Raw genomic sequence first — 25,463 nt, forward strand, 5'->3', positions numbered from 1 at the left:
GGGGGCCCTGCACCGCACACACTGTACCCATATTTTTTTTAAACTTACCTGTCCGAGGTCCTGCGTCGGGTGTCAATGCTGCTCAGAAGTGTGCCCGGAGTCTACTGCGCATGCTCAGAACACTGGAGAAATGGCCGCCGCGGCCATTTTCTGACATTCTGCGCATGCGTAGTAGACTCCAGGCACACTCTAGTGCCCGGAATCTACTAATGCTCCGGTGGCTTGCCAGCCGTGTCAGTGGGCTGCCAGCCACCAGGGAGAGAGGAGTGGGGCCCTGCTCGAGGAGTGCACACGGGCCCCCTCCTCTCTTAAAATGCGCCTGCACAGGTGTATTCATGACTCACTGACACATTTTAAAAGATCCACAGGTGGAGCCAATTATTTCACTTGCGATTCTATGATGAGACCTGGAAAACATGCACTGTTTGGGGTCCTGAGGACCGAGTTTGAGAACCTGTGTACTAGACCATCAGGGAGAGGTGGCTACAGAGAAGAGGAGAGACACATAAATCTAAAGCTGACCATACACCAGACCAACTTTCCTCCAACCATCTAACTAGTTGGTTGGTTGGAATGAAAATCCGGTAATGCATGGGAGCAAATGACAATTTGGGGTATGCCAGAGAGGATGCGGGAGTCACTTTCACTGCGTACGGGATTGCAGACACAGGCTGACACGCCCTGAAAACAATCGCAACTCGCCTGCGGTCTATGCAGCCGCTCCCTGTTACCTCCTCCAAACGCTTCCTGACTGTCAATCACACTATGAGTAAAGAGTCGCTGTGAGCCACCACGGTAATGTAACCTGATGCATGCGCCATGTGACTTAGACGCATGCGCAGAATACCGATAATCGGACATTAGTTTGAATTCACTTTCACAACAGCCTATGGTCACTGCAGCTGATGCAGTGATGAATACTGGATGTATCATTCATGCTTTCTCACTGTGCGTGCTCCATAACGGAATGTACGCAACAACATGTGATATCTACCTGCAGCTACATCATACTTATCTGCTCTCCCGGAAGGTCCGGAGAAATTCCTGATTTTTTTTTTTTTTGGGGGGGGGTAGGTCCTCGGACCCCTGGTGGAGTGGGAGGATGTCCCGCAGCCTGCCCATTTCCTAGTGAAGTGGCAGGATGGGGAGATAATACCAGGAATCGCAGGCCCGTATGGAGGGGGTGGAGCTAAAATGACATGAATAGCCTGGCCCGGCCCAGTAGGCATGACATCATGACGTCACAAGTTTTTTTTTGGGGGGGGGACGGCACGTGGGATTCTGCAGCCCTGTTACAGTGTTGCTCCCATGCCATGCATGCAGCAATGCAAAGATAACACATAGCACAAAAGCAGGTGATAACTAAACATCCTGCAAAACATCCGTCATAAATTGCCCTCCTGAGTTTTGTTTATTATGTTAAGTTCTAGACATGAAGTCTGCTAGTTACTGTATATGCTCATACCACATTGTTATTCTTGTTACCTGTTAATCACAGGGTTCCAAACCGAGTCAGACCCAGGACATCATCTTCAAGCACCAGAAAATCCGCAACTCTTCATCCTGTAAATGGGACCCGGGTCGGACCCGGGTTACCTGTTTACACTGCAGGGCTACAGGGGTAATGCAAACTACCCTGGTTGGATTGCCGGTTCATTCGACCAGTGCATACTACAACCCTGGCTCCTTTCACACCTAGCAGCAACACTGGTTAACCCGGCAATAACCTGGGTTTTAGTTGTGGTGTAAAAGGGGTATTAGCGATGCATGGGAGCATTACATCTTAATTCCAGTGTGCTGGGAAGGACCCCTGTCTGACTGCTATGGGGGTTGGTTTCTTAATTGCAGATTATGCTGCTGATGAGACATTTAGATGCATCTGATTGTCAGTATCTGGCTTTTCTGTTACATTCTTATTATTCGATTGTTACTGCTGTGATGTATCCATTATGTTCCAACACTTAGATTTGCATAAAACTTTTTGTCATGAGTAATTGAGTGATATACTGTCACATTGAATAGTACTTTATCATTGCTGTGTAAGCAGATAAAATGTCAGGAATTTAGTATTTCCCTGCAATCTGCTTTTTGTAGGACAAGATGTTCTTTGAGCTCATTTCATCCATGTTTAACACAATCACATCAGGATACAATGTATCTATTCTGCTGCATGGATGTCGCAACCACGGTATGGATCTAGTATGTGGTGAAGATGGCAATCAGTTTGGATTAATATATCAGGTATTGAAGCTAAAAACCTGTACACAAGTGTTGATCCAGTTTGTGATATTACATCGCAGCCTATGTCCAATGAATGCACTAAAATAATATATATATTGACCTCCCAGTAGGTAATGCAATATGGAAACATGGAAATGTACATGTTATCTGCTGGAGTTGTTAAAAGCTTAAAAAATAAAAAGAATAATTTTTCCATTTTGTCATGGGAATTTCAACTTATACCCCTTTTACACCAGAGCAAAATCCTGGGTTTTTGCTGGGTCTACCCAGGTCACAGCTCAGTGTAAAAGGGTCCCTGAAAAATGACCCGGGTCAAGTGACCCAGCAATCCAACCCAGGTAACTACTAGGGTTGGACCCAGGATGGACCTGGGTAATGGTGCAGTATAAACGGTGCGACCCGGGTTATCCGACCTGGAGGGGGAGGGAGCGAGTACAGATTACCCGGGCCCGGGCTTCCTGAGGGGACCGGCAGGGGCCCGGGTCCGGTGACGCCCCCCCCTCCGTGTGCTGAGCTGCAGTAGGAGACTGCTCGTGGCTGAGCAGCAGCCACAGCAGTCTCCTATGCTTTGAGCAGGGCTGAGGGGGCTCAGAGCGCCCCCCCCTCCCCAGCACGCAGCGGCGCTGCAAACTTTTTTTTTCCTGGGAAGGGGGCGTAGCCATGCCTCCCGCAATTAGGACACGCCCCTGTTACCCGGACCCGCCGCAGCTCTTGGCGGGCCTGCTCACAAGTTTAGCAGGGCAGACCTGGGTTCAGTGTGAACAGGGCTGACCTGGGAGTAACCCAGATCGAAGGTGCAGTGTAAATTGGGTCTGACCCGGGTTGGAACCATGTCCAAAAACCCAGGTCAGACCCAGGTTTTTGGTGGAAAAGAGGTATAAAGCTGTAAGTTTTTTTAACTGCCCTAATTAGTCTTATTATAGCATAGTTGCTGGATGTGGGACAGATGAGGGAAGCATGTGTACCCTCTCCGGAGTATACATGGCAGGACCACCTTGTGTATCTATATAATCATGTGGTACTGGTGATTCATTCCCAGAATCTAAATCTATATTCTGTCATTACTCAGACTATTCATCCACAATAAGTGCAGTAGTTTATCATTGGTAGCTCACAAGGGGGCTTATATCCTATGCAGCAAAATTTGGAACATAGGGCCTAATTCAGACCCGCGAGCGTCGCAAGCGGGTCGATGGTGTCCTAATGCGCATGAATTAGGAGGGAGCTCCGTCGTACGCATACGCGAGACCCGGCGAGCGACAGCCAAGCTGTTGCTCCGGGTCTCGCACCAAAGGGGGCGTGCTGTCGATGGTGAGTGACAGCACGCCCCCTTTAGTGGGCGTGCCGGGGGCGTGGCTGCCAGACGGAGGGCCTACCGTCTGGGTCCGACCCCACTGACATCAGTAGTGATGTCAGTGGGAGTGATTTTGGCTCTGATAGAGCAAAAATCACTCCTGGGCTTGCGGCAGCGAGACCCTACCGCAGGATCACGTCGCAAGCCCGATGGTCGCGATGGTCTTGACCATCGCGACCATCATCATGGACGCTCGCTATAGATGTGGGTGGTAACCCACAGCTATGCGAGCGTCCAAGAGGCTGCTCCATTTTTAGGTAGGAGGGCACTGATTCAGAGCGAGCGCTCTGGTCAGAGCGTCCGGCTCTGAATCAGGCCCATAATGTTTTGTTAATGACCATAATTTATTCTTTATATAATTTATTAGGCTCTGGAGCTAATTTTTCAAGGAGTTTGTTCAATGAACAATGAAGAATTCCTCATTACAGTAGCATTTATGCAGGTATGTAGCAATGGTTTCTGGCCTGTGTAATCTATATAATAAGCGAGAAAGTGTGTATCATATCTGTCTGTTTGGACAAGAAAATCTAATAACTGCCTGGTCTAGTGCATTATTATTACACAGCCACTCTCAGGGTCAGAGTTCAGTTGCCAACAATTATCAGAGAGATAGTTTAGTTTGTTGGAAGATTTTGATCTCTGGGGTATTAATAAGGAAATCTTACAATAATTATTTCCAATGTATCCACTTGAGATAATTATCCTCAAGGTCAGAAGTCATACGTCTATATCAGAGATATAGAGAATCTGACCTTGTGGTAAGGAGGACCACAGGGGACCCAAGATAACCTCATAATAAAATAATGCTAAGCTGCTTAGCTAATTCGCAGAATACTAGACAATGAAACAATGGTCAGAGGAACAATAAAAACTGAGGTAAAATTAAATCCCAAACTGACTATACTGTCTTGTTCTCAGGGAAAATATTAAGGGCCTCATTTATCAACGAGGTTTTCCCAACGAGTGATAAAACTCAATGTGTATGATAAATGTGCTCCAGCCAATCAGCTTCCAACTGTCATTTTTCAGACAGATGATAGTTGGCAGCTAATTGGCTGGAGCACTATTATCATACCCATCGAGTATTAGCACTCGTTGATAAATGAGGCCCTGAGTCTGGAGAATAAGGAAACATTGTATGTATCATAGGAAAACAATAGTGAAAAGAACAATCAGTATATATAGACACAATTTTGAGAAATACGATCAGCTAATGACAATCTGCAGTGGCGGCTCCTACCCTATTAGATGAGGGGGGCTGCCGTCGCTGAAAACAAGAGGGAGCAGGGAGGGTGCAATCACGCACCCGCCGTCGCTCCTCCTGGCAGGGTACCGGCGCCTGCGCAATTGATCTGTTAGGCGCTGGGGACCGGCGCATGCGCACCATCGGTGGGGAGACGCGCATGCCACCGGCGTCCAAAGGGCTGCATCATCTGCAGCTCTTAGGAGCCGGTTAGGGCTGGAGAAAAGGCAGAGTAGCGGCTTACTCCTGGAAGCCGCTCTTTGCTAATAGCAGCCTGGACTGGCAGTCTCAGGGGGAGGAGACACCTCCCCCTGGGGCTACCTGTGGTGTATGTGACTGGCAGGTAGCGCTTCTAATAGGAAGCCACTGCCAGTCACACAGTGTAGCGAGTGCAGTCACGGACTGCACTGACTACACAGAGGTGGCGGATTTTACTGGGGGGCTGCAGCCTCGCAGACCCTAGGCAAAATTTGCCACTGACAATCTGTATAATAATATAAGGTTTGTTCCATCTCCAACATGCATGCAAAGTGGGAACCGAGACAGAGCAGTAGAGAGTCTGGCTAAGCAGCGGATAGAGAGGGGGCGGGGCCAGATGGGCTGGGGCGGAGCTGAGGGCAGTCTGAGGGGAACCGGCATATGCCAGGTACCATTACTTGTATAACTTAAGTGTTCTGCAAGGTAGTTGGGCACTGTGGTCATAGACAATGTTCCCAAAAAATATTTCCCACATATTCTATAAAACAGGGGATTGCTAGTGGCAGAATGCTTTCTACATCTGGGGGTATATTTACTATAGTGCGGGTTTATAGAAGTGGGGATGTTGCACATAGTAACCAATCAGATTCTACTTATCATTTAATCTAGCACCTTATAGGAGATAATAGCTAGAGCCTTATTGGTTGCTATGAGCAACATCTCCACTTCTATAAACCCGCACTTTAGTAAATATACCCCCTAGAGTCTATATGGATATGAGGGAATTCATCATATTTTCTATATGGACTAGGGTGTCATAATGTATTACACTATATATATATATGTTTTAGATTTATTCTATGGTTGGGAATATATCTTGGAAGCATCGTCTAGGACTACAGCGCCAAACTACCTTGCAGAACATATCTGTTATATACATTTTAAAAGTAAGGTGATTGCTTTCCCTATAAGGTGCTTAGTTTCTTGTGCAGGAATTGTTCATTCTCTATATGTGTAGGATAAATTTAAGTGTTTAGGACAGTTTCCCAAACACTGCCATTACAGTCCAGGATTTAAGGTTATCCATGTTTGAGTCCAGATGGTTAAATCAATTTGGCTGAGGTACTAATAAGGTCACCTTTGCTCAAGCTTGGATATCCTTAAAATCTGAGCTGTAATGGCGGAGTTTGGTAAACTCTGGTTTAGAAAATAACTGCGCTACTTACATGGTTGCTACGTGAAAGGATGAGCAGTAGTTCAGACTAAATAAATAATATTGTATTTTCTTCCTTCATAGTTAGGGCACCCATAAGAGAATATTTGGTGATATACATCGTACATAGGGCCTGATTCAGCAAGGAACGCTCCGATGCAGATGCACGCAATTGGTCAATGGTTTTGCACTGCCTATGCATCGCAGATTGTGTGCGCGAACCCGCCAGGGCGATGGAGTAAGCGTACGCAGGGAGTCCGCAGTCCCAGGGACAAGCGATTGACAGGAAGTGCCGTTTGTGGCTGGTGACGGGGGAGTGGTCGTGCAAATGCAGGCGCGCTGGACGGCGTTTCAGGGGCGTGCATAATTAAGCCCTTGTGGCGGCGGACGCAGCCTGAGCTCTATTTTCATACAGGAAGACTCGCTATGTCTGCGGGAGGGTCAGGTCAACCACTATTGTGCGTATGGGTCCGATGGTTCTCGATGTTACCGATGTTTCCACTGTCTTGCCAGGTGTAGAGGACGCAAGTATAGGGAAGTGGTTGATATTATGTAGCGCTGGGCGTTTGCTTATTCTGCTGCGATTACCGTGCATTCATTAGCATATTTTCGCAGCAGCTGGGTGCGTGCGTCTGCATCAGTGCGTTCCTTACTAAATCAGGCCCATAATTCATCAATATCTATAGTAAAGGAATAAAAATGCTGTATGAAATTATAAGTGTGATTATAGAGCCAAAAGCAATAAGGAGGGCAACACAGGAAGGATCGGCACCTGCTTATTGTACATGTGATCAACTTATTCTATTCCTAAACTAAGTCATTGCAGAGAATTTAAAGAAAACATATAATTTAATCTAAACACATGAATGTGCACCACAGTGTGACATCCTTTTTTCTCCGTATACATGCATACGTGTAACTCTGGTGCAACCTCCTAATGCCGCCCAGAGATTAATCTCCTTAAACTGGGAACAAACCAGGATGACGAATCGGCCATTCACCCGATCCACCGTCCTATCTAATGATTGGTAAGTGCATACACACGTACCAATCGTCAGCCCGATGTGCCGGGCCTGACCTCACAACTGGGCGGGCATTTACATGTACCCGCCCAGTTGGGATGTCAGTCACCGACGGCCTCTGCAGCAAGTATACGGGATTTTATCTCATGAGATTAATAACATTGCACTTAGGAAAGTTGCATTATGTTATTTTGCAGGGATTCATCTCCTGAGATTTAGTGGCCAAGACTGAAATTTGTTGGTGTAGACGTAGATTACACTGAATCTTTCCATGACAGAGCCTAGACGCACACGAGTGTAGCATGAAGCATGAATGAACATTTCTGCATGTCACAAATGTTTTAAAATGTGTTAAGTGTGCGCATAAGATCACACGCCATCTGTACATGTGGGCCTGGCAGACAGATTCAGGTGGGTATTTTGGCTATGAAATGAATTTAAAAAAAAATCGGAATAAAGTAACTACCAAAACCTTTATATATTATTATAAAGCACCACTATGATATACGTCCATTATATATTGTAACATAGTTATATCGGCACAGCGCGCAGGGAGAGAGGAGACTGCTTCTGCTAAGTGGCCACAAAGAAAAAGCTGCGTTGAATCCCATGGAAAGTTTACGCTGGTTAACTTGCACGGTTATATGAATAGCAAAAAAAATTGTGCCTGGCTGTTGAATTTACATGTGTTAACCCGTATAAATGGTTTTTATCGCGGCTAATTGCATTTCCCCCCTAAGTGAATAGGAAATGGCTGATTGATAAATGACCAGTAGGATCGAATGGACAATACTGACTGTAGTGGCGTCCAAATATAGAACATGCTGTGACCAAGGCGTATCCTGCATCTAAATTACATTGAGTACATAATATGCAACCCTAATAGTGATCTATTAATCCGGTCACCATAACAAAAGGCTGAGCACCAGGCATAGTTGTATATCCATTAAAACAATTAGCCAACTTTACTTAATTCAGAGTAGTGTTACAAGAATTAAAAAGAACAGCATGAAACAAGATGCGTATGTCCAGCTGTTTAGCATGAATTCCCTTTTATAGCACCCAAAATCACATTGTCGTGTGTTTACAATGCACATAACCCTCAATATTTTGTTTATTAAGTTTAATCCAGATGGAAAAGTCATGGATTTATTTAACCCCTGCAATCAAGATCTGGCAGCAGTGTACATTTCTGGGCTTGGATCGTGAGTATTAAATTATATGAAGCTATGAACTATCCGTACAATGTAAAGGTGACCTACCACCAAGGGGACGTCAGTTTTTTAAAATGAAGTATTATTATGTGTAAGATGCTAGAAATGCTTGTAAATGCAAATGGTGCACTTAGGGCCTGATTCTGAGGGAGCCGCAAGTCCAAAAGTGGGCGTATCCCGCCAGTGTCATCGCTACCTCATCAGACACACAGTGCGGGCAGGGATTGCTGAGCTTGCCGGGAGAAAAGGGGGGGTGGCCTCGTGAAAGGGGGTATGGCCTCGCGACCCGTGCCCCCTGTTTCTGTCACACCGGGGGATGCCGGAGGTGCGGACCGCCCCCAAGGTTCACTCTGTGTGCAGTGCTGCCTCCCTCACTGTGTCAGGAGCCGTGTGCTGTATGTAATGCTACAGTGCAGCACCCGGATCTTGTCACTGTGGAGGAGTCTGCACTTTGGTGTCACCCCTCGGCGGGTGACACCCAGCTGCGGCCCGCACACCCCTTGTGAAGCCACTGTATCCAGCGGGCATCTGCAAACTGCACATGCACCATAGCCAGCAATCGCAGACCATGCATACACCGCAGCCCTGCATAGCCACATAAATGGAGATTGGCAGTACGGACAGTTCAATCTGATAATTCCCAGATCTCCCTTTTGGTGAAATGGGTGTTTCTGTGCAGCAACTAAGCAAGTAACATACAGACACACAGAACAGATCTGTCCCGTGGGAGTCTCATGGGAGTGTAGGACGGCTTCCATGCCTACTTGAGACGCGTGGACGGGTATCTGGCATGGGGTTGGGGTAATTTACGGATACTAATGATGATGGTTATGGCTGCATAGAGAAATATAGTGGGTGGCCCGGCCTTTCGCATGAAGTCACACGGATGTTCACATTAGCATAAGGGGGTAGATCTGGCTCCCGCACTTGCGGCTGTTTTACGTCCGAATACCCTCAGAGCGCTAATACCTGGGTGTTATCTGGTCTCCCGGCAATCTCACCCTCTGCACTATAGACTAGCTGTTGTGCGGTGAGAACTAATGCAGATTACAGAGGCTGGCGCTGGAGAGATTTACCTCAGCCCGCAGTGGCGGCTCCAGAGGTGGGGCTGCAGCACAGTCCAAAATCCAAATAGGGGAGCCACACCAACTGCCAGTGAGTCCTGGCCAGCGATGTTTGGAAGGGCAGTTGGTGTGGCTCCCCTATTTGGATTTTGGACTGTGCTGCAGCCCCATCTTCCAGGGATCAGAATATAGGCTTCTTAGTGACAATGCTACACATCAGCATAAATGCCAGGAAAAGCATATACTGTATATAATCTTCAGAGATGCATGCAATATTACTTAGCATACAAAACAAGCAACACTCCATTGTTATTACTTGTTATCCTTTATTTACATCGCACCACCAAGTGTCCGTTGCGCCGCACATTGGGGCTGATTCAGAGATGGACGCTAATGCCCCCACTGCTGCCAGAATTTGTATTGAGGCATCCACCCTGGCAGCTTAGCAAATCCAAGCAACTGCGTACAAAGACGCAGCATCGGTCACGGATCAGTTGATTATCAGAGTTCTGAGTTACCCTATGTTTACTCAGCAAGACTCCGGAGCCATTTTCGCTGCATATAGGATCGCAGTCGCACGCCACGAAAACGGTTGCACCACTCCTGCGTTTGAGTCCCCACCCCGTGTTGCTGCCCACAAACGGTCCCTGCCTGGCAATCACTCTGCAAATAAAACCTCACTGCAAGCGACAACGGTAATGAAGCTTGACGCATGCGCAGTGCGACTCAGCTGCTTGCGCAGATCACGATAATCGCTGAACTGCGCAAACATCAGCAATGCAACCATCTCGGAAACAGGCAAGAAATGGTGGGTCTGGCATGCATATATTCAGCAGCCTAAACTGGCCGCGGATGGTGGGCATCACTGCCAGTGGATAGTATCTACCTGTTTCGGATACATGACACAGCCAGTGGCGGCTCCAGAGGCGGGGCTGCAGCACAGTCCAAATTTCAAATAGGGGAACCACACCAGCTGCCATTTCAAACGCTGCCCAACATCGCTGGCCGGGACTCACTGGCAGTTGGTGTGGCTCCCCTATTTGGATTTTGGACTGTGCTGCAGCCTCACCCCTGGAGCTACCACTGGATACAACTACTATGTTTTCACTACTAATGCTGGGCATACACTGCCAGATAAAATGTCTGTAAGACCGACAGACATTTTATCTGGCCTGCTGCCAGCCGCAGATGTCCGCGGCATACACTGTGAGAGAAATCTCACAGTGTATAGCCCGACATCCGCGCTCCGCCCCCGGCGGAGGAGACATTTCCCTGTTCCTTCCGTAGGAAGGAACACAGGGAAAGTCTGCCTGTCGGCTGCGCTGGGCATATACTGCCCGATGCGGCCGACAGTTTACTGGAAAATATTGCATCGGACGGGCATGCTGGACAATCCAGCATGCCCGACCGAGCAATATTTAACCCTCGGTCGCCCCCCCCACGCTACAATTATCGCGGCGATCCGCCGATATCGGGCGGATCGTCCCGATAATTGCAGCGTGTATGGCCAGCATAAAGGATTATATTGCGAGTAAACATGAAACCATGAAAAATGTTATTTTAAAACCAACAGCGGCCAAACAGTTCATACTAAATATACAACACTGTGACAGGAACATTTTGGTAGCTCGATGTCTGTAAACTTTCATTATTTAAATATACAATATCATGAGAATTAGTAAATAAATGTAGTCAGAATATATATACTAGTTGACTCAATGCTTCAATTACTGGAAATTTAGTAGTACACGTTTGTCTTGGCTCTTTGAACAGTAAACCAGTACGAGACCATACACAACTCATTCTGTGGTAGCAATTTAAAACTTTTACGGGGAAATGTATCAAGCCTTCCTAAGAGTGCAGAAGCGGGCAAGTTGCGCATAGCAGCCAATCAGATTCTAGCTATTATCTTCTAGAAGGTGCTACATAAATGATAAGTAGAATCTGATTGGTTGCTATGGGCAACAACTAGAATTCTAAAAACCTGCACTTCAGTAAATATACCCCTTTAGGCTGTACACAGTTACTTTCATGATTACATTCATCAGGTAACGCATGATCACTCAGATCTTCCACATTTTGCCATAGCCATGTGGCGGAGGCAGCCATTTTGTGGGTTGATCCAGTATTCATGTGGCAAGAGTGCAGCTGCTCACCAGTTTGGTAGGAACTAGTGACATCACTGGTACACTTCTGTCTGATTTCAGTCAGGTCTCCTGCACCATGGAGAATGGAGCAACCACGGAACTGGGCAAATGCAGATGATAGTGATGACGGCTGCTCTCACAAGCAGAGCGCTGGGGGCGGAGCTGTCACATAGATGCGGCTGACCCAGGTGGTTGTTTCGTATGGATTTCCGATCACTAAAAGTGCCGGAATTGTGGGGCGATTTTACTTGCGACTCACAATCAGGCCCTTTGGATACTTTGTGCTCTAGTAATGCCCCACCGGTTCCTGATGAATCACTAGGCTGCATTACTGTGTAGTATAACTTCCAGTTGAACATAATCATCACAAGGACAATTGGATTCTATGGGGTCTATGTACTAAGGCTTGGAGAGAGATAAAGTGGATGGAGATAAAGTACCAACTAATCAGTTCCTAACTCACTTTACAGACTGAAAAATGACAGGAGCTGATTGGTTGGTACTTTGGGGCCCAATTATCAACGAGTTTTATCATACGCAACGAGTTTTAAAACTCCTTGCGTATGATAAATGGTGTTGCAGCCAATCAGCTCCCGACTGTCATTTTTTCAAAAAGATAAGTTAGGAGCTGATTGGCTGGAGCATCATTATCAAACACAACGAGTTTTAAAACTCGTTGCGTATGATAAAACTCGCTGATAAATGGGCCCCTTTATCTTCAACCATTATATCTCTCTCCAAGGCTTAGTACATAGACTGAATGTCCATTTTTGGGTTTGCCTTCTGTGATGTACTGACTGGTTTGTACAGTGCTGCACCACTAGCACCAGGTTCAGGTGTGTTCGGATTGCTTTGGTGGCCGATTTCCCCGTGTTCAGACAGGACACACCGTGACAGAGAGGCAAGCCTGAATTCCCCTTTTGCAGACACAATGACCAGTCAGGAGGGAAGGTGCAACGCAATTTTATTATGTCTTAATAATTAACAACAAATGACAGGAGATATTTACCATTTACAGATGGAATGAAATTAATTACACTATTCAATGACAAGGTATTTATTTATTACCTCTCCGTCATCTACCGGTGACCCCAGCTGGCAAGCAATGTGAAACCAACAAGAATCACAATTCCTGCAGAACTTTACTTTACCAAAAAACAAATGAGAGACATAATTATGAAACCTGCTGGTCTAGCTTGAATCAATGGTGCTCCGGCAGTCTACAGCTGTGAAATACAGTCTGGGTTAACACTCCCTTTTTGCTGAGAAAAACGTGGGAAAACACATGCAGGTTGGATAGGTTCTTGTAGTGCGCCAGCTGTAACAACAAATAGTCTATGCAAAATAATTAGCTGCAAGCAGGGTTATGCAGCTGCCGGTTGGATAGGTTCTTGTAGTGCACCAGCTGTACCAACAAATAGTCTATGCAAAATAATTAGCTGCAAGCAGGGTTATGCAGCTGCCGGTTGGATAGGTTCTTGTAGTGCACCAGCTGTACCAACAAATAGTCTATGCAAAATAATTAGCTCCAAGCAGGATTATGCACATGTAGGTTGGATAGGTTCTTGTAGTGCACCAGCTGTAACAACAAATAGTCTATGCAAAATAATTAGCTCCAAGCAGGATTATGCACATGTAGGTTGGATAGGTTCTTGTAGTGCACCAGCTGTAACAACAAATAGTCTATAAATACAGTTCATCAGCTGAAAACGGCTAACAGTTTATGCAGATAGCAGTAGTTTACCGGCAACTTGCAGTAACTTACACAGTCTTTGGGCCTTGAGAAAATAAGGACAACTAAAGCTATGCTGGTAGCAGTAGTTCACCAGCCACTTGCAATAATGTAACACAGTCCTTTAGCCTTGAGAAAATAGGGACAACAGTCTTCCTAATTGCCTATGCCACAAATTACTATCACCAGAATTGCCGGCCGGGATTACACAGGGCTAAATAAACAAGTAATATACATTACATCAGCATGAATGGACTTTGAAATGGTTACTGGGCCAAATAGTGTATAAGAAACAATTTACATCAACACCAATATGGGTAAATACTCAAACATTTCATGCAAGCAAAATATTAATCAGCATTGACAATAATAACACAGCGAGCAGTGAACAGCTTTACAGAGTATTATAACAGATAAAGGGCCATGGAGGGCCACTATCAACCCTTTAGCTAACACACGAGTCAAACAGTAAACAGAGCCAAATACATATCACATGGCATTACATTTACTTTAAAGCTAGACATAAAATACTTTATACATCACCCACAGTGGCATCGGACATAAGCCAACACCCATAAGGCAGGTCCCCTCCTGGACATGAGCCAGAGGTTCACAGGAAATAAAATGACCACCAGTGCAACTCTTGGGAAAAAGAGGGGGTGACCTATATTTTATTTCCCCCCTATTTCATCACTACACACACACTTTACCTAATTTAAAACACTATGACCCCTTTCTACACCCAGTTGTGTGGGAGACTAACTCTCGGTCGCAGCTTTTACACAAAACCTAGTCTCCCAGCCTAATCATGGTTAGCCGCAAGGTAAAGGATAATGCAATAGACCCAGGGGACCCAGATAGCATAGGTGTACAAAGGGGCAGGGCCTTAATGGAGGGAAGATAGGAGCTGTGGAGGGACAGAGTATAGGGAGGTTCTGGTATGATCTCACCCCTGGCAGTGGCTATTCAGCCTCTCACGATGTCCAAGGAAACTCTGGGATGCACAGCACCGCACCAGAGCTCCCAGCTGCAGACCTCCAGCAGGTATTTTACAAGGAGCAACAGGTGCAAAATCCCTTTCCACAGGGGCTCTGTCCAGCAAACACACACAGCAGCAGGAGGGGTCCTGAGGCACTCTTCCTCTGGGGCTGTCTTTTCTTCTGCCCGTGCGGGTGCCAGCAGGGTTTTCATCACTGGCAGGACCTTTTCCTCAGCTGGGGCTTCATCCGCGACGATGGAGCGATGAGACCTCCTTCCCAGGCAGCTCCTCTTCTCTCCCAGAATGCGCAGACTACCATATGCAGCGACTCCTGATAACAGGCACTTAGGAAGGCAGTCCTTTATTCAGAGGGGCTTTTTCCAAAGCAGGGTGCTCTATGCAAATCCCCAGGCAAGCTTCCTCCAGGGCTCACATCCAGCATCAGAGCACCTCTCCTGGCAGATTGGATAGGTAGCCTTCCGGGCTAATGTGAAGTCTGGTAATTGTAATCCAGGGCAAACATAAAAGTTATAACATCCTTATTTTTACAGCTCCAAGGGCACTCCACAGCAACTCATTACAGACAGCATACCAGGTGCAGTATTTGTAATCCAGGGTAAATGAGAGGGGTTACTGCTCCCCTATTTGTACATATCCAGGGACACTCCACAGAAGCACCTCACAGACAATCCTTTTTCAGAAATTCCTCCCAGACTCAGCACTGACAGCCCTGAGGAAGGTATTATATAAGCTCTCCCTCACTCTCCTCCCTGTCAGTCTGGCATCTATGAGTGGACAGAGGGGATCCAGCAACAGGCCGCCTACAGGGATCTCTGCCTGGACACCTAGGCTACCAATCAATGGGGCAGGATTTTCCCTCCAAAAATGGGTCGCTGACCAAGGGGCACTTTCTACCTCCCTGTCTGCACATGCTCAGTGGGGTTTAGGGAGAACAAGGTCAGTCAAAGTTCACTATACCTGCCTATTATGTGGAATAGGGCTGCAGTATATCTATGTGTACATACATAAAAAAAATATTGGGGGACCCCTATTTGGGAACAAACTTGGGAGTACCACACTTCAAATAAAATAACCAGTAAACTCTTTGATACACCATTCCAGGACAATTGATGGAGCCAGTGAAATCATTGTAACCAGCCCAGAGGATACCTATAGTTTGTATCTTTGTGGACGGGAACAGCTAGAGGACCAAAGTTACAGGTGCGTAAGAAATAAATCTGTTTCAGATGGCATAGGGTATATGTGTTACACATTTATAGCATAGCACACTCACAACATACTACGGTGACATATACTTTAAAAAAATTTTTTTGGATGTAATGTCTAAATCAAATATACTTGAAAGATGTATTTTGTTTTACTTTGTCTTATTTGCTATGTTAAGTTTCGTCTGTGCTCTACTTAGTCAGCAGGTATCTCTGATGAACCAGTGGTTCTCAAGAAAAAATTCCCACTGCTCCTACTGCATTATTGTAACACGTCTCTTTAGACAGCTCTCTTTTTTTATTTTACGCTATTGCTCCTTTTTGCTAAAACTGCAATGATAAAATACAATATATGTGTAATGCAGCACCATTTGAACCCCTTATGATCATAATCAGCACCATATGGCCAGTAACCAGCACTTTGTCCAAAGATGGCACCCTTTAATCAACTGTAAGTACTATTTCACCAGTACATACCTCCAAACTGTTGGACGTGGTGAATCGAGTTGGGGGTTGCGGCTGTGGGTGGGTGTGACTTTGTCATAATGGGCATGGCCATGTCGCCCAGGTGGGTGTGATCGTGCCACAGTGTAGTCCTACAATTTGTGCATGGTGGAAAGTGTAAATAAATTATGATTTATGAGAATGAGGGTCCATTAGGGCAGTGTGTCACTATACTGATTGAATAGCAACATGGATATTTCTGTGCATAGAAATACACTTGGCATCGTATGTGGTTGTGTGATGCACAAGGTTTCCAACAGCTCCAGGGCACCCATAAAAAAATGTGGCGCTTTTGAGGAGGAAGAAAAGAGCCTCTAGTCTACAGCCACTTGTTAAACACTAAACACCCCTCTAAATGTACGTCTCCCCCCCCCTTTAGTCTTATTTAGATAGCTCTTCTTGCAAAGCACTATATTAGTTTACTGCATGCACTTATCCAAAATTCAGGACATATTTGCTGAGCTCCTTCCATCAAATCTTGAACCTCCTGCAGTTGCACTATTTAAGCAATGTGGTTCACTAAAAAAAAAAACAGGAACATAGGGCTATATTAGAGCCAGAAGCTCTCTGGGGCTTGCGTCCACGAGACCCTACCACAAGGGTCTCGTCGCAAGCCCGATCATCCTGGTCACTCGCAATAGCTGTGGGTGGTCACCCACAGCTATGAGAGCGGCCAGGGGGCCGCTTAAAAAAAATGCCCTGATTCAGAGCGAGCGCTCTTTCAGAGTGTCCAGCTCTGAATCAGGGCCATAGCTTCATATGAATGGCTATATTGCAAAGCTAGCGAATTTGTCCCAGAAATTTGAAGTGCCAATAATATTAAGGCCCTGATTCAGAGCCGGACGCTCTGAAAGAGCGCTCGCCCTGAATCACAGCGGTTTTCTTTTTTTTCTTTGTGCGGCCTCTTGGCCGCTCGCATAGCTGTGGGTGACCACCCACAGCTATTGCGAGCGGCCAGGATGATGGTCGCGATGGTCAAGACCATCGCGACCATCGGGCTTGCGACGAGACCCTTGTGGTAGGGTCTCGATGCCGCAAGCACCAGGGAGCTTCTGGCTCTAATAGAGCCGGAAGCTATCCCACTGACATTACTAGTGGCAGTGGGGCCGCCCACAAACGGCAGTTCACTTGGGAACGCCTCCGTTTGTGAAGCCACCCCCCAGCCTCGCCTCCAAAACGGTGCGAGCTGTCGATCAAAATCGACAGCCGCCCCCTTTTTTTGGTGCGAGACCCAGAGCGACAGAGCGCCCGTTGCTAGCCGGGTCTCATGCATGCGCATGTCGATGCCGGCTCTGGCGTGCGCATGCGCAGTGACCAAACATCGACCCGCTCCCGAGCGCATAGCGCTTGCGAGTGGGTCTGAATCAGGCCCTAAGTTCGAAGAATGTCGTGTTTAGCACTTAATATCATTGTCACTTTAGATTTCCATGTCAGATCGGCCTGGGGGCTGCAATTTGCAAAAGCCGCTGCTTCGTAAATCCAGCCAAAAAGTATTTATGCTGAAGGCATGTTTTTGCACTGTTGGAAACCATTCATCTTGTCAGGTTTTAGTCAACAAGATATTAGTTTACAACATTCTTTCAACCAGTAAAAAAGATGATTTCTATTTGTAAATGAAACACAGAAGTCTTAGGGGTATATTATATAAGTGCAGGTTTTTAGAAGTGGAGATGTTGCCAATAGCAACCAATAAGATTCTACTTATCATTTATCTTGCACCTTCTAGAAGATAATAGCTAGAATCTGATTGGTTGCTATGGGAAACATTACCACCTCTAAAAACCCGTACTTTAGTAAATCTACCCCTTAGTAAGTAGTAACACATACTTATATAATAACTAGTTATTCTAAACTATAAAGAGGGAATAGTAAATGTGAGAACTTTTTTCTTTTAAACATACAGGGTGTTCTTAGATCACATCAGTAAGGATACAGACAATTTCACTTCACAAGCACCTGGTATATGTTGCTATATAAAACCTCATTATATTGTTATATATCAAATACAGCAACATACACTATCTCTTAGAAAAACATATTTGGTGCTTGGCTCTGGCCAAATTACTTATCACTTGCTTTTTATCTGGAAGTGATAATGAATGAGCATTACCCTTGAAGTCACTGAGAGGTTGGCAGACAGCGACCATAACCGGCTGTGACATCCCAGGAGCTTCCAGTACAGACAGCGATTATTTTTACGCTGCTCGGTTTAAAAGACACATTTCTCACATTATGTCATCCCTGGAAAATAAATACAAAAGTGCCCATAGAAACATCTCTTCATACGATAATGTAATAGAAAATAACCCAAATGTTATTAACTGTATCTAGATAGGAATTGTCCATTTACTGTGACCACCAGTGTTTTTTACCTCCCATTATGCTGTTAAAGCGGCATGACTGGCTGCTTCATCATATAACTGCACCAGTATTGGAAGAGAAAGTTACCTGTTCTGCAGGGTGTGGTTCAGAACGTCGACCATTCAGACTGTTGACACTAGAACGTCGAAATTTTCTGGATGTACACATTTAGACATTCACAATGTCAACATCCAGTCAGCATGTCGACCATGCAGATTTGCATTGGTGAGGTGAGTATCTCTAACCTTAAATTTAACCACAGCCTAACCCTAACCGCAGCCTAACCCTAATCGCAGTCTAACCCTAATCGCAGCTAACCCTAATCGCATCCTAACCCTAACCGCAGCCTAACCCTAATCGCAGTCTAACCCTAATCGCAGCTAGCCCTAATCGCATCCTAACCCTAATCGCAGTCTAACCCTAATCGCAGCCTAATCCTAACATTGGGGAAAAAGTGACTGTTGACATTATATTATTATTAACATTTACAATGTCTACATTTTGTCATGTCAACATTCTGTCATTGTTGACATGGTGAATGGTAACATATTGAATGTCGATATTCTGTCAATGTTGACATTCTGGTTATGGGAATTTAGACCATGTTGACATTGTGGTGTCGACATTCTAAATGTCAACAATATGAACATATAATCTTCAGCATAATTGGATGTTCTGTCATGGCAATCCTTTCCGAGTGGTACTAGGGAGTCTGCGCGGATAGTAAAAGTTTACTTTTTGCCAGGATGTGGTTCCTGTTTCTTTGAAGACTATTTAAAATAATACATTAGAAGTAAAACAAATTTCCACATGGATCATTTGTTGCAAGAAAATATGTACAGTACATGTTGATATGTACATTGCACCCAAATAATCTTAAAGGAATTCAGGATATTATCATAAATTATCTTTAATTTGATACTGTACAAAATATTTGGGAGTCTACTTGACTAGAAAATACTCTGACCTCTTTTTTGCTAACTATCCCGACTTATTCTACAACATCATATATGATCCTTCCAAATAGATGACGCAATTGATCTCATGTGTCCAGTAGGGCTAATGAATTGAAAATGAATGTCCTTCCCAGACTCCTATATGTTTTTCAAGCCCTTTCAGTAAGGATTCCTCCTAAGGCTCTCCGTTCTCTGCAGCATAAGCATTAACAATTTTTCTACTTCAGGGTCCATAGGGTATCCACAGGATACCTTGGGGTATAGGTGTGACGTCAGTCGCAGGGCACCAAAGAGTTAAGCTTTCAGCCTCCCAGGATGCACTAGGTCCCCCTCCTATACCCCGCCCCCGGGCCAAGGCACCTCAGTTTAGTTTGGTGCCCGGCCGGAGTCGGGTGCACCTGTTGGAGTGGGGGCTAGAAGAGCCCCTGAAGCTTATTCTTCATGCAGCTGTGGCTGCACAACTGGATGTACAGCATGGACAGTCAGTCCTGACGTCCATGCTGTCTTCCCTACACCCCGCCGGTACCAGAACGCCGGTACTGATCCGGGGATGCTGGTGGGCGTCTGGGGTCACAGCTAGCGGTGACCCCAGATGCTCCGGACCATGGCCGGATTCAAGGGGGACAGAGGTAAGCAGCGGGGTCCCGCGGTGGGTCCCCGCTGATCACATGGTCCTAAGTCCCCAGGCAGGGGGCTCCCTGGGGACTGGCTGCAGCGTGGAGCCAGGCGACCAACCTGCGCTTCCACTACCCCCTGGGACAGCGGACCGCAGCAGAGCGGTAGCGCTGCGGCGTCCCAGGGGTTAAATGCATGCCAGGGGAGCGCGCCTTCCCTGTCTCACAGCCGGCGCCTCCCCCGCTGCACACAGCCCTCTCTGCATGCTGCCGACTGGTCCTGTGGCAGCGCTCCTCCCCCAGGCCAGCCTCCTCTCTGCTCCTCGGCGGCCATCTTCTCCAGAACGCATGGTGAACGCTGCTGGAAGCGCTGGACGGAAGCATCGTGGTCTGGGTCCCCCCGCATACCTCTCCTCCGCTGTGGTCAGGTCTGTGTATGCAGCGCTGTGTCCTACCAGGCCCTGTGTCTGTGTAGTTGAGTGATCAGCGCTGTTAGTGCAGGAATTGTTATTTCTCTGCATTGTATGTGACTGTGCTAGCGCTGCTGCCTGTAATCTTTTCTTCATCTAAACTGTCAGCTTTATTACTGTCCCTGTTCTTTCTGCTAAAGCCCTTGCGGTGCGGTGCTGCAGGGTGGTCTCTCGCCTATTTAATACTTAATTGGTGAGAGAGGTCACATACGTGGTGCCATCATGTCTGAAAGTGATTTTCCCCTCCGGCTACAGTGTACCACGTGCAAAGTACCGTTAGCGGAGGGGGAGGGTAGCGCGGAGGGCCTTTGCCGGCAGTGTTTGTCCATGGCGCGGCCTATTACGGTTACAGCACCGGTACAGGAGCCGCCCTGGGCTTGTTTCGCTCAGGCGTTAACAGCTTTAGTGGGCCAGTTAGCTCCGCAGCCCGCGTTTACTCCGATGGGTTTGTCCCAGCAGTCTGTGGTGTCGTCACCCATGCAGGGGTTCCCACGACAATTGGTGGTACCCCACAGTCTCCCTATTTCCCCGCTCCCGGGTTCTCAGGAGCCAGCGTGGGTTAACTCCCTGACGAGTTCTGTACAGCACTTGTCGGATGTGTTGCAAGGGGAGTCTGTGATGCGGTCTCATAAAAGGCCGGTGGCGTCTCTGTCCGCTCCTTATGAGGATGACGAAGGGACGTCTGATGATGGGGAGATTCTAGATCCTTACGATCAGGAACCTCTCCATACTAAGGACGCTGATGCTAAGTCCAAAGTATATATTCCTGGACTTATTCGGGCGGTCCGCACAGCCTTGGTGATTGAGGACGAAGTTCCCCCAGCGGCTAAATCTAAGTATGCCTTTTTCAAAGATGTGAAGGGCGATGCCACAGTCTTTCCTCTTTCGGGTCAGTTGGTGGACCATTTAGAGGAGGCGTGGAAACAACCTGGCAAAAGATACCAGCCGCAGAGACGCCTGGCGGTGGCTTATCCGTTCGCGGATAATTATTTCGCGAAGTGGGAATCCCCTCCACAGGTGGATTCTCACGTGACCCGTCTTGTCCGTAGTGCCACATTGCCGATGCCATCCATGTCCTCCCTTAAGGATGCTACGGACCGCAAGGTAGAAATCTGCCTGAAGTCCGCTTATTCCCTTGCAGGGGGGGCAGCACGGCCGGCTGTGGCCATTTGCTGGGTTGCCAGAGCGATGGAGCGCTGGGCGGATTCATTAGAGGCTTCTTTTGAATCCGACTGTCCGGCCGATCAGGCGGAGTTGATTGGCAATCTCCGTGATTCGGCCACCTACATCAACGAGGCGGCTCTAGACATTAGTACTCTGGTGTCTAGAATTTCTTCAGCAGCGGTAGCTGCTCGTCGCACCTTGTGGCTGCGATCCTGGAAGGCGGACGCAGATTCCAAGAAAGGTCTGGAAGCGTTGCCGTTTACCGGAGAAGTTCTCTTCGGTCCGGATCTGGATAAGATTGTGGCCACGCTGGCGGCAGCCAAATCTGCCTGTCTCCCGTCGGCCGCTGCTCCTTCTGGTTCGGGACCATCGTCCTTTCGGTCATCTAGGGCCCAGGGCAGGCCCAAACCACAGTCGTTTCCTCGACAGGCTGGCCCTAAGAAATCGGTCAAGCCCCGGAAGCAGGCATGGAGTACCAGACGTCCGGCCCCCAAGCCAGATGACAAGCCTGCGGCCTGACGGTCCGGGCCTCCCTTTGGGGGATCCCAGGGTGGGAGGCCGCCTGCTACAGTTCGCCCAGTGTTGGTCGACCACTACGACAGACACTTGGGTTCTGGAGGTGGTTTCTCACGGATACGCCCTCTCCTTCCGGCACAGACCCCCGGCTCGCTTCTTCACCACGGGTCTCCCATCAGACCGGAACAAGGCTACGGAGCTGCGGAAGGTATTGCACACTATGCTCCAGGCTGGAGTTATAGTGGCGGTTCCATTCTCCCAGAGGGGCCAGGGTTTCTATTCAAATCTATTTTTGGTACAGAAACCCAATGGGTCATATCGTCCGATTCTCAACCTCAAAGCACTCAACAAGTCTTTGCGGGTCCCGAAGTTTCGGATGGAGACCCTACGGTCCATCATTCTGGCGCTGGAACCTGGGGACTACTTGGTGTCATTGGACATACAGGACGCTTACCTGCATGTCCCTATTCTTTGGCGCCATCAACAGTTCCTCAGGTTCGCAATCAGCAGCGACCACTTCCAGTTTCGGGCGTTACCTTTTGGCCTGGCAACAGCACCACGTGTTTTCACCAAGGTGATGGCGGTCATGGCGGCTTCTCTGCGGCTGCAGGGAGTCCGCATGTTGCCGTATTTGGACGACCTGTTATTGGTGGCAGGATCTCCAGAGCTCCTGTTACGCCACTTGGACCTGACCATTGCACTGCTGCAACGGCACGGCTGGCTAATCAACTGGCAGAAGTCCACTCTAATCCCGTCTCGGAGGATTCTGCATCTTGGAGCCTTATTGGACTCGGGACAGCAAAGGATCTTCGTGACGGAGGACAAGATCTCTGCTTTACAGTCAAGGGTGCGCAGTTGTCTGCACAGCCGCCGGGTGTCCTTACACTCGGCGATGAGGTTACTGGGCTCCATGGTGTCGGTGTTCGACATGGTGGAATACGCCCAGTTTCACTCCAGACCTCTGCAGCACCTGATCCTGTCCAAGTGGAACGGGCTGACTCAGTCTCTGAAGTCCCAGACGATTGTGCTCACCCAGGAGGTTCGCCTGTCCCTTACGTGGTGGTTACAGACGACCCACCTCAACAAGGGACGTCCGTTCTGGGTTCCAAATTGGGTCCTGTTGACAACGGACGCCAGTCTTCGGGGCTGGGGAGCAGTTTCGGGTCCACACTTGTTCCAGGGCAGGTGGACGCCGACAGAAGCGGAGCTTCCAATAAATATCTTGGAACTCCGTGCGGTCTTCAATGCTCTCCAGCAGGCACAGCGGTTTCTCCAGGGTCGCCCGGTGCAGGTCCAGTCGGACAACGCTACCACCGTGGCCTACATAAACAGGCAAGGAGGAACTCGCAGTCGGGCGGCTCTCGTAGAGGTCTCTCGGATCCTGGTTTGGGCGGAGCGCAATCTTCCGGCCATATCAGCGGTCTTCATCCCGGGAGTGCTCAATTGGGAGGCGGACTTTCTAAGTCGCCAGGACGTTCATCCGGGGGAATGGTCCCTGCACCCGGACGTTTTTCAACTACTGGTGGACAGGTGGGGTCTTCCAGAAATCGACCTCATGGCATCCCGGCACAACAACAAGTTGCCGGTGTACGGGTCTCGCACAAGAGACGAAGGGGCGTCTCTGGTGGATGCTCTGTCCGTCCGGTGGACGTTCCGGTTCGCATACCTGTTCCCTCCGGTCTCCCTTCTTCCACGGGTAATCCGGAAATTCAAACAGGAAGGAGGGACGCTCCTGTTGATAGCTCCTGCGTGGCCCAGACGGCACTGGTTCTCAGACCTTCAGGGTCTGTCCGTGGACATTCCTCTGCGGTTGCCGCTACGACCGGACCTTCTGTCTCAGGGTCCTTGCCTTCACCCGGACCTGACTCGGCTGTCTTTGACGGCGTGGCTGTTGAGACGGCCATGCTGAGGTCCCGGGGGTTTTCCAGCTCTGTGGTGCGTACCATGTTGCGAGCTCGGAAACCGTCTTCCGCGAGGATATACCATCGCGTGTGGCATACGTTCTTCCAGTGGTGTCGACCGAGAGGTTATGCACCGCGGGAGTTTCGTCTGTCTCGGATTCTCGCCTTCCTGCAAGCGGGACTAGATCATGGGCTTCGCCTTGCTTCTTTGAAGGTACAGGTTTCGGCCCTATCTGTCTGGTTTCACCGTAGGATTGCTACAATCCCGGATGTGCGCACCTTTATGCAGGGTGTTCTCCGCATTCAGCCGCCCTTTGTTCCACCTGTGGCGCCTTGGGATTTGGCTGTGGTCCTGAGGGCTCTCCAAGGACCGCCGTTTGAACCACTGGGCTCAGTGGATCTTAAATGGCTAACAGCTAAGACTGTTTTCCTTCTGGCCATTGCTTCGGCCAGACGTGTTTCTGAGTTAGGGGCTCTTTCTTGTAGACCCCCTTTCTTGGTTTTTTATGGGAACAGGGCAGTGCTCCGCACTCGGCCCGAGTTTCTTCCCAAAGTTGTTTCCCAGTTTCATATTAACGAGGAAATAGTTGTTCCGGCCTTTAACTCACCGGGTCTTTCCGTGGGTGAGGCCTCTTTGGATGTTGTGCGGGCCTTAAGGACTTATGTTGACCGCACTTCTTCGTTTAGGAAGTCGGACGCTTTGTTTGTCCTCTTTGGCTTCCGTAAAAAGGGTTGGCCTGCTTCAAAGCAAACTTTGGCAGCCTGGATCCGTATGGCTATTTCTGAAGCTTATCTTCATGAAGGCCTACCGGTCCCTCCTTCTCTGAAGGCTCATTCCACTAGGTCTGTGGGTCCTTCGTGGGCAGCTCGACGTGGTGCCTCGGCAGTTCAGATCTGCAAGGCTGCTACGTGGTCTTCTGTCCATACCTTCGTGAGGTATTACAGGTTTGACACCTTCGCCTCTCAGGATGCTTCCTTCGGGCGGCGGATTCTCCTTTCTGCACAGGAGCGTCCCCACCCTTAAAGGATACTGCTTTGGGACATCCCCAAGGTATCCTGTGGATACCCTATGGACCCTGAAGTAGAAAATATGAGATATGGTAAGAACTTACCCTTGTTATCTCTATTTCTACGAAGTCCATAGGGTTCCACAGGACTCCCGCCCTGTCGCACCTGTGCTGCAGATGGGCTTTGCTCTGGTCTCCGTCTCCCTCTGGTGAGAATGTGATTCTTGTATGTGTCCAGATCTTTGTTCTCTCTCTTCCTTCTCCTCCTCCGGCCTATGGCTTGGTAACTAACTGAGGTGCCTTGGCCCGGGGGCGGGGTATAGGAGGGGGACCTAGT

At 48.1% G+C, this 25,463-nt stretch overlaps 1 protein-coding gene across 1 annotated transcript in view; it reads left to right on the forward strand.

The window, feature by feature from the left end:
* Positions 1-8,399: 8,399 nt before the first annotated feature.
* The window catches only part of LOC148521500 (uncharacterized), an 86,412-nt gene continuing 69,348 nt past the window's right edge, over positions 8,400-25,463 (forward strand). The window contains exons 1-2 of the mRNA XM_088475047.1: positions 8,400-8,476; positions 15,530-15,628. Of these exons, the coding sequence (XP_088331173.1) occupies positions 8,415-8,476; positions 15,530-15,628 (161 nt within the window). The 5' untranslated portion in view covers positions 8,400-8,414. The remainder of the gene's footprint in view (positions 8,477-15,529; positions 15,629-25,463) is intronic.

This window comes from Taudactylus pleione, unplaced genomic scaffold (genome assembly GCF_031769625.1).
Source record: "Taudactylus pleione unplaced genomic scaffold, aTauple2 ptg000161l, whole genome shotgun sequence".
NCBI classification, from domain to species: Eukaryota; Metazoa; Chordata; class Amphibia; order Anura; family Myobatrachidae; genus Taudactylus; species Taudactylus pleione.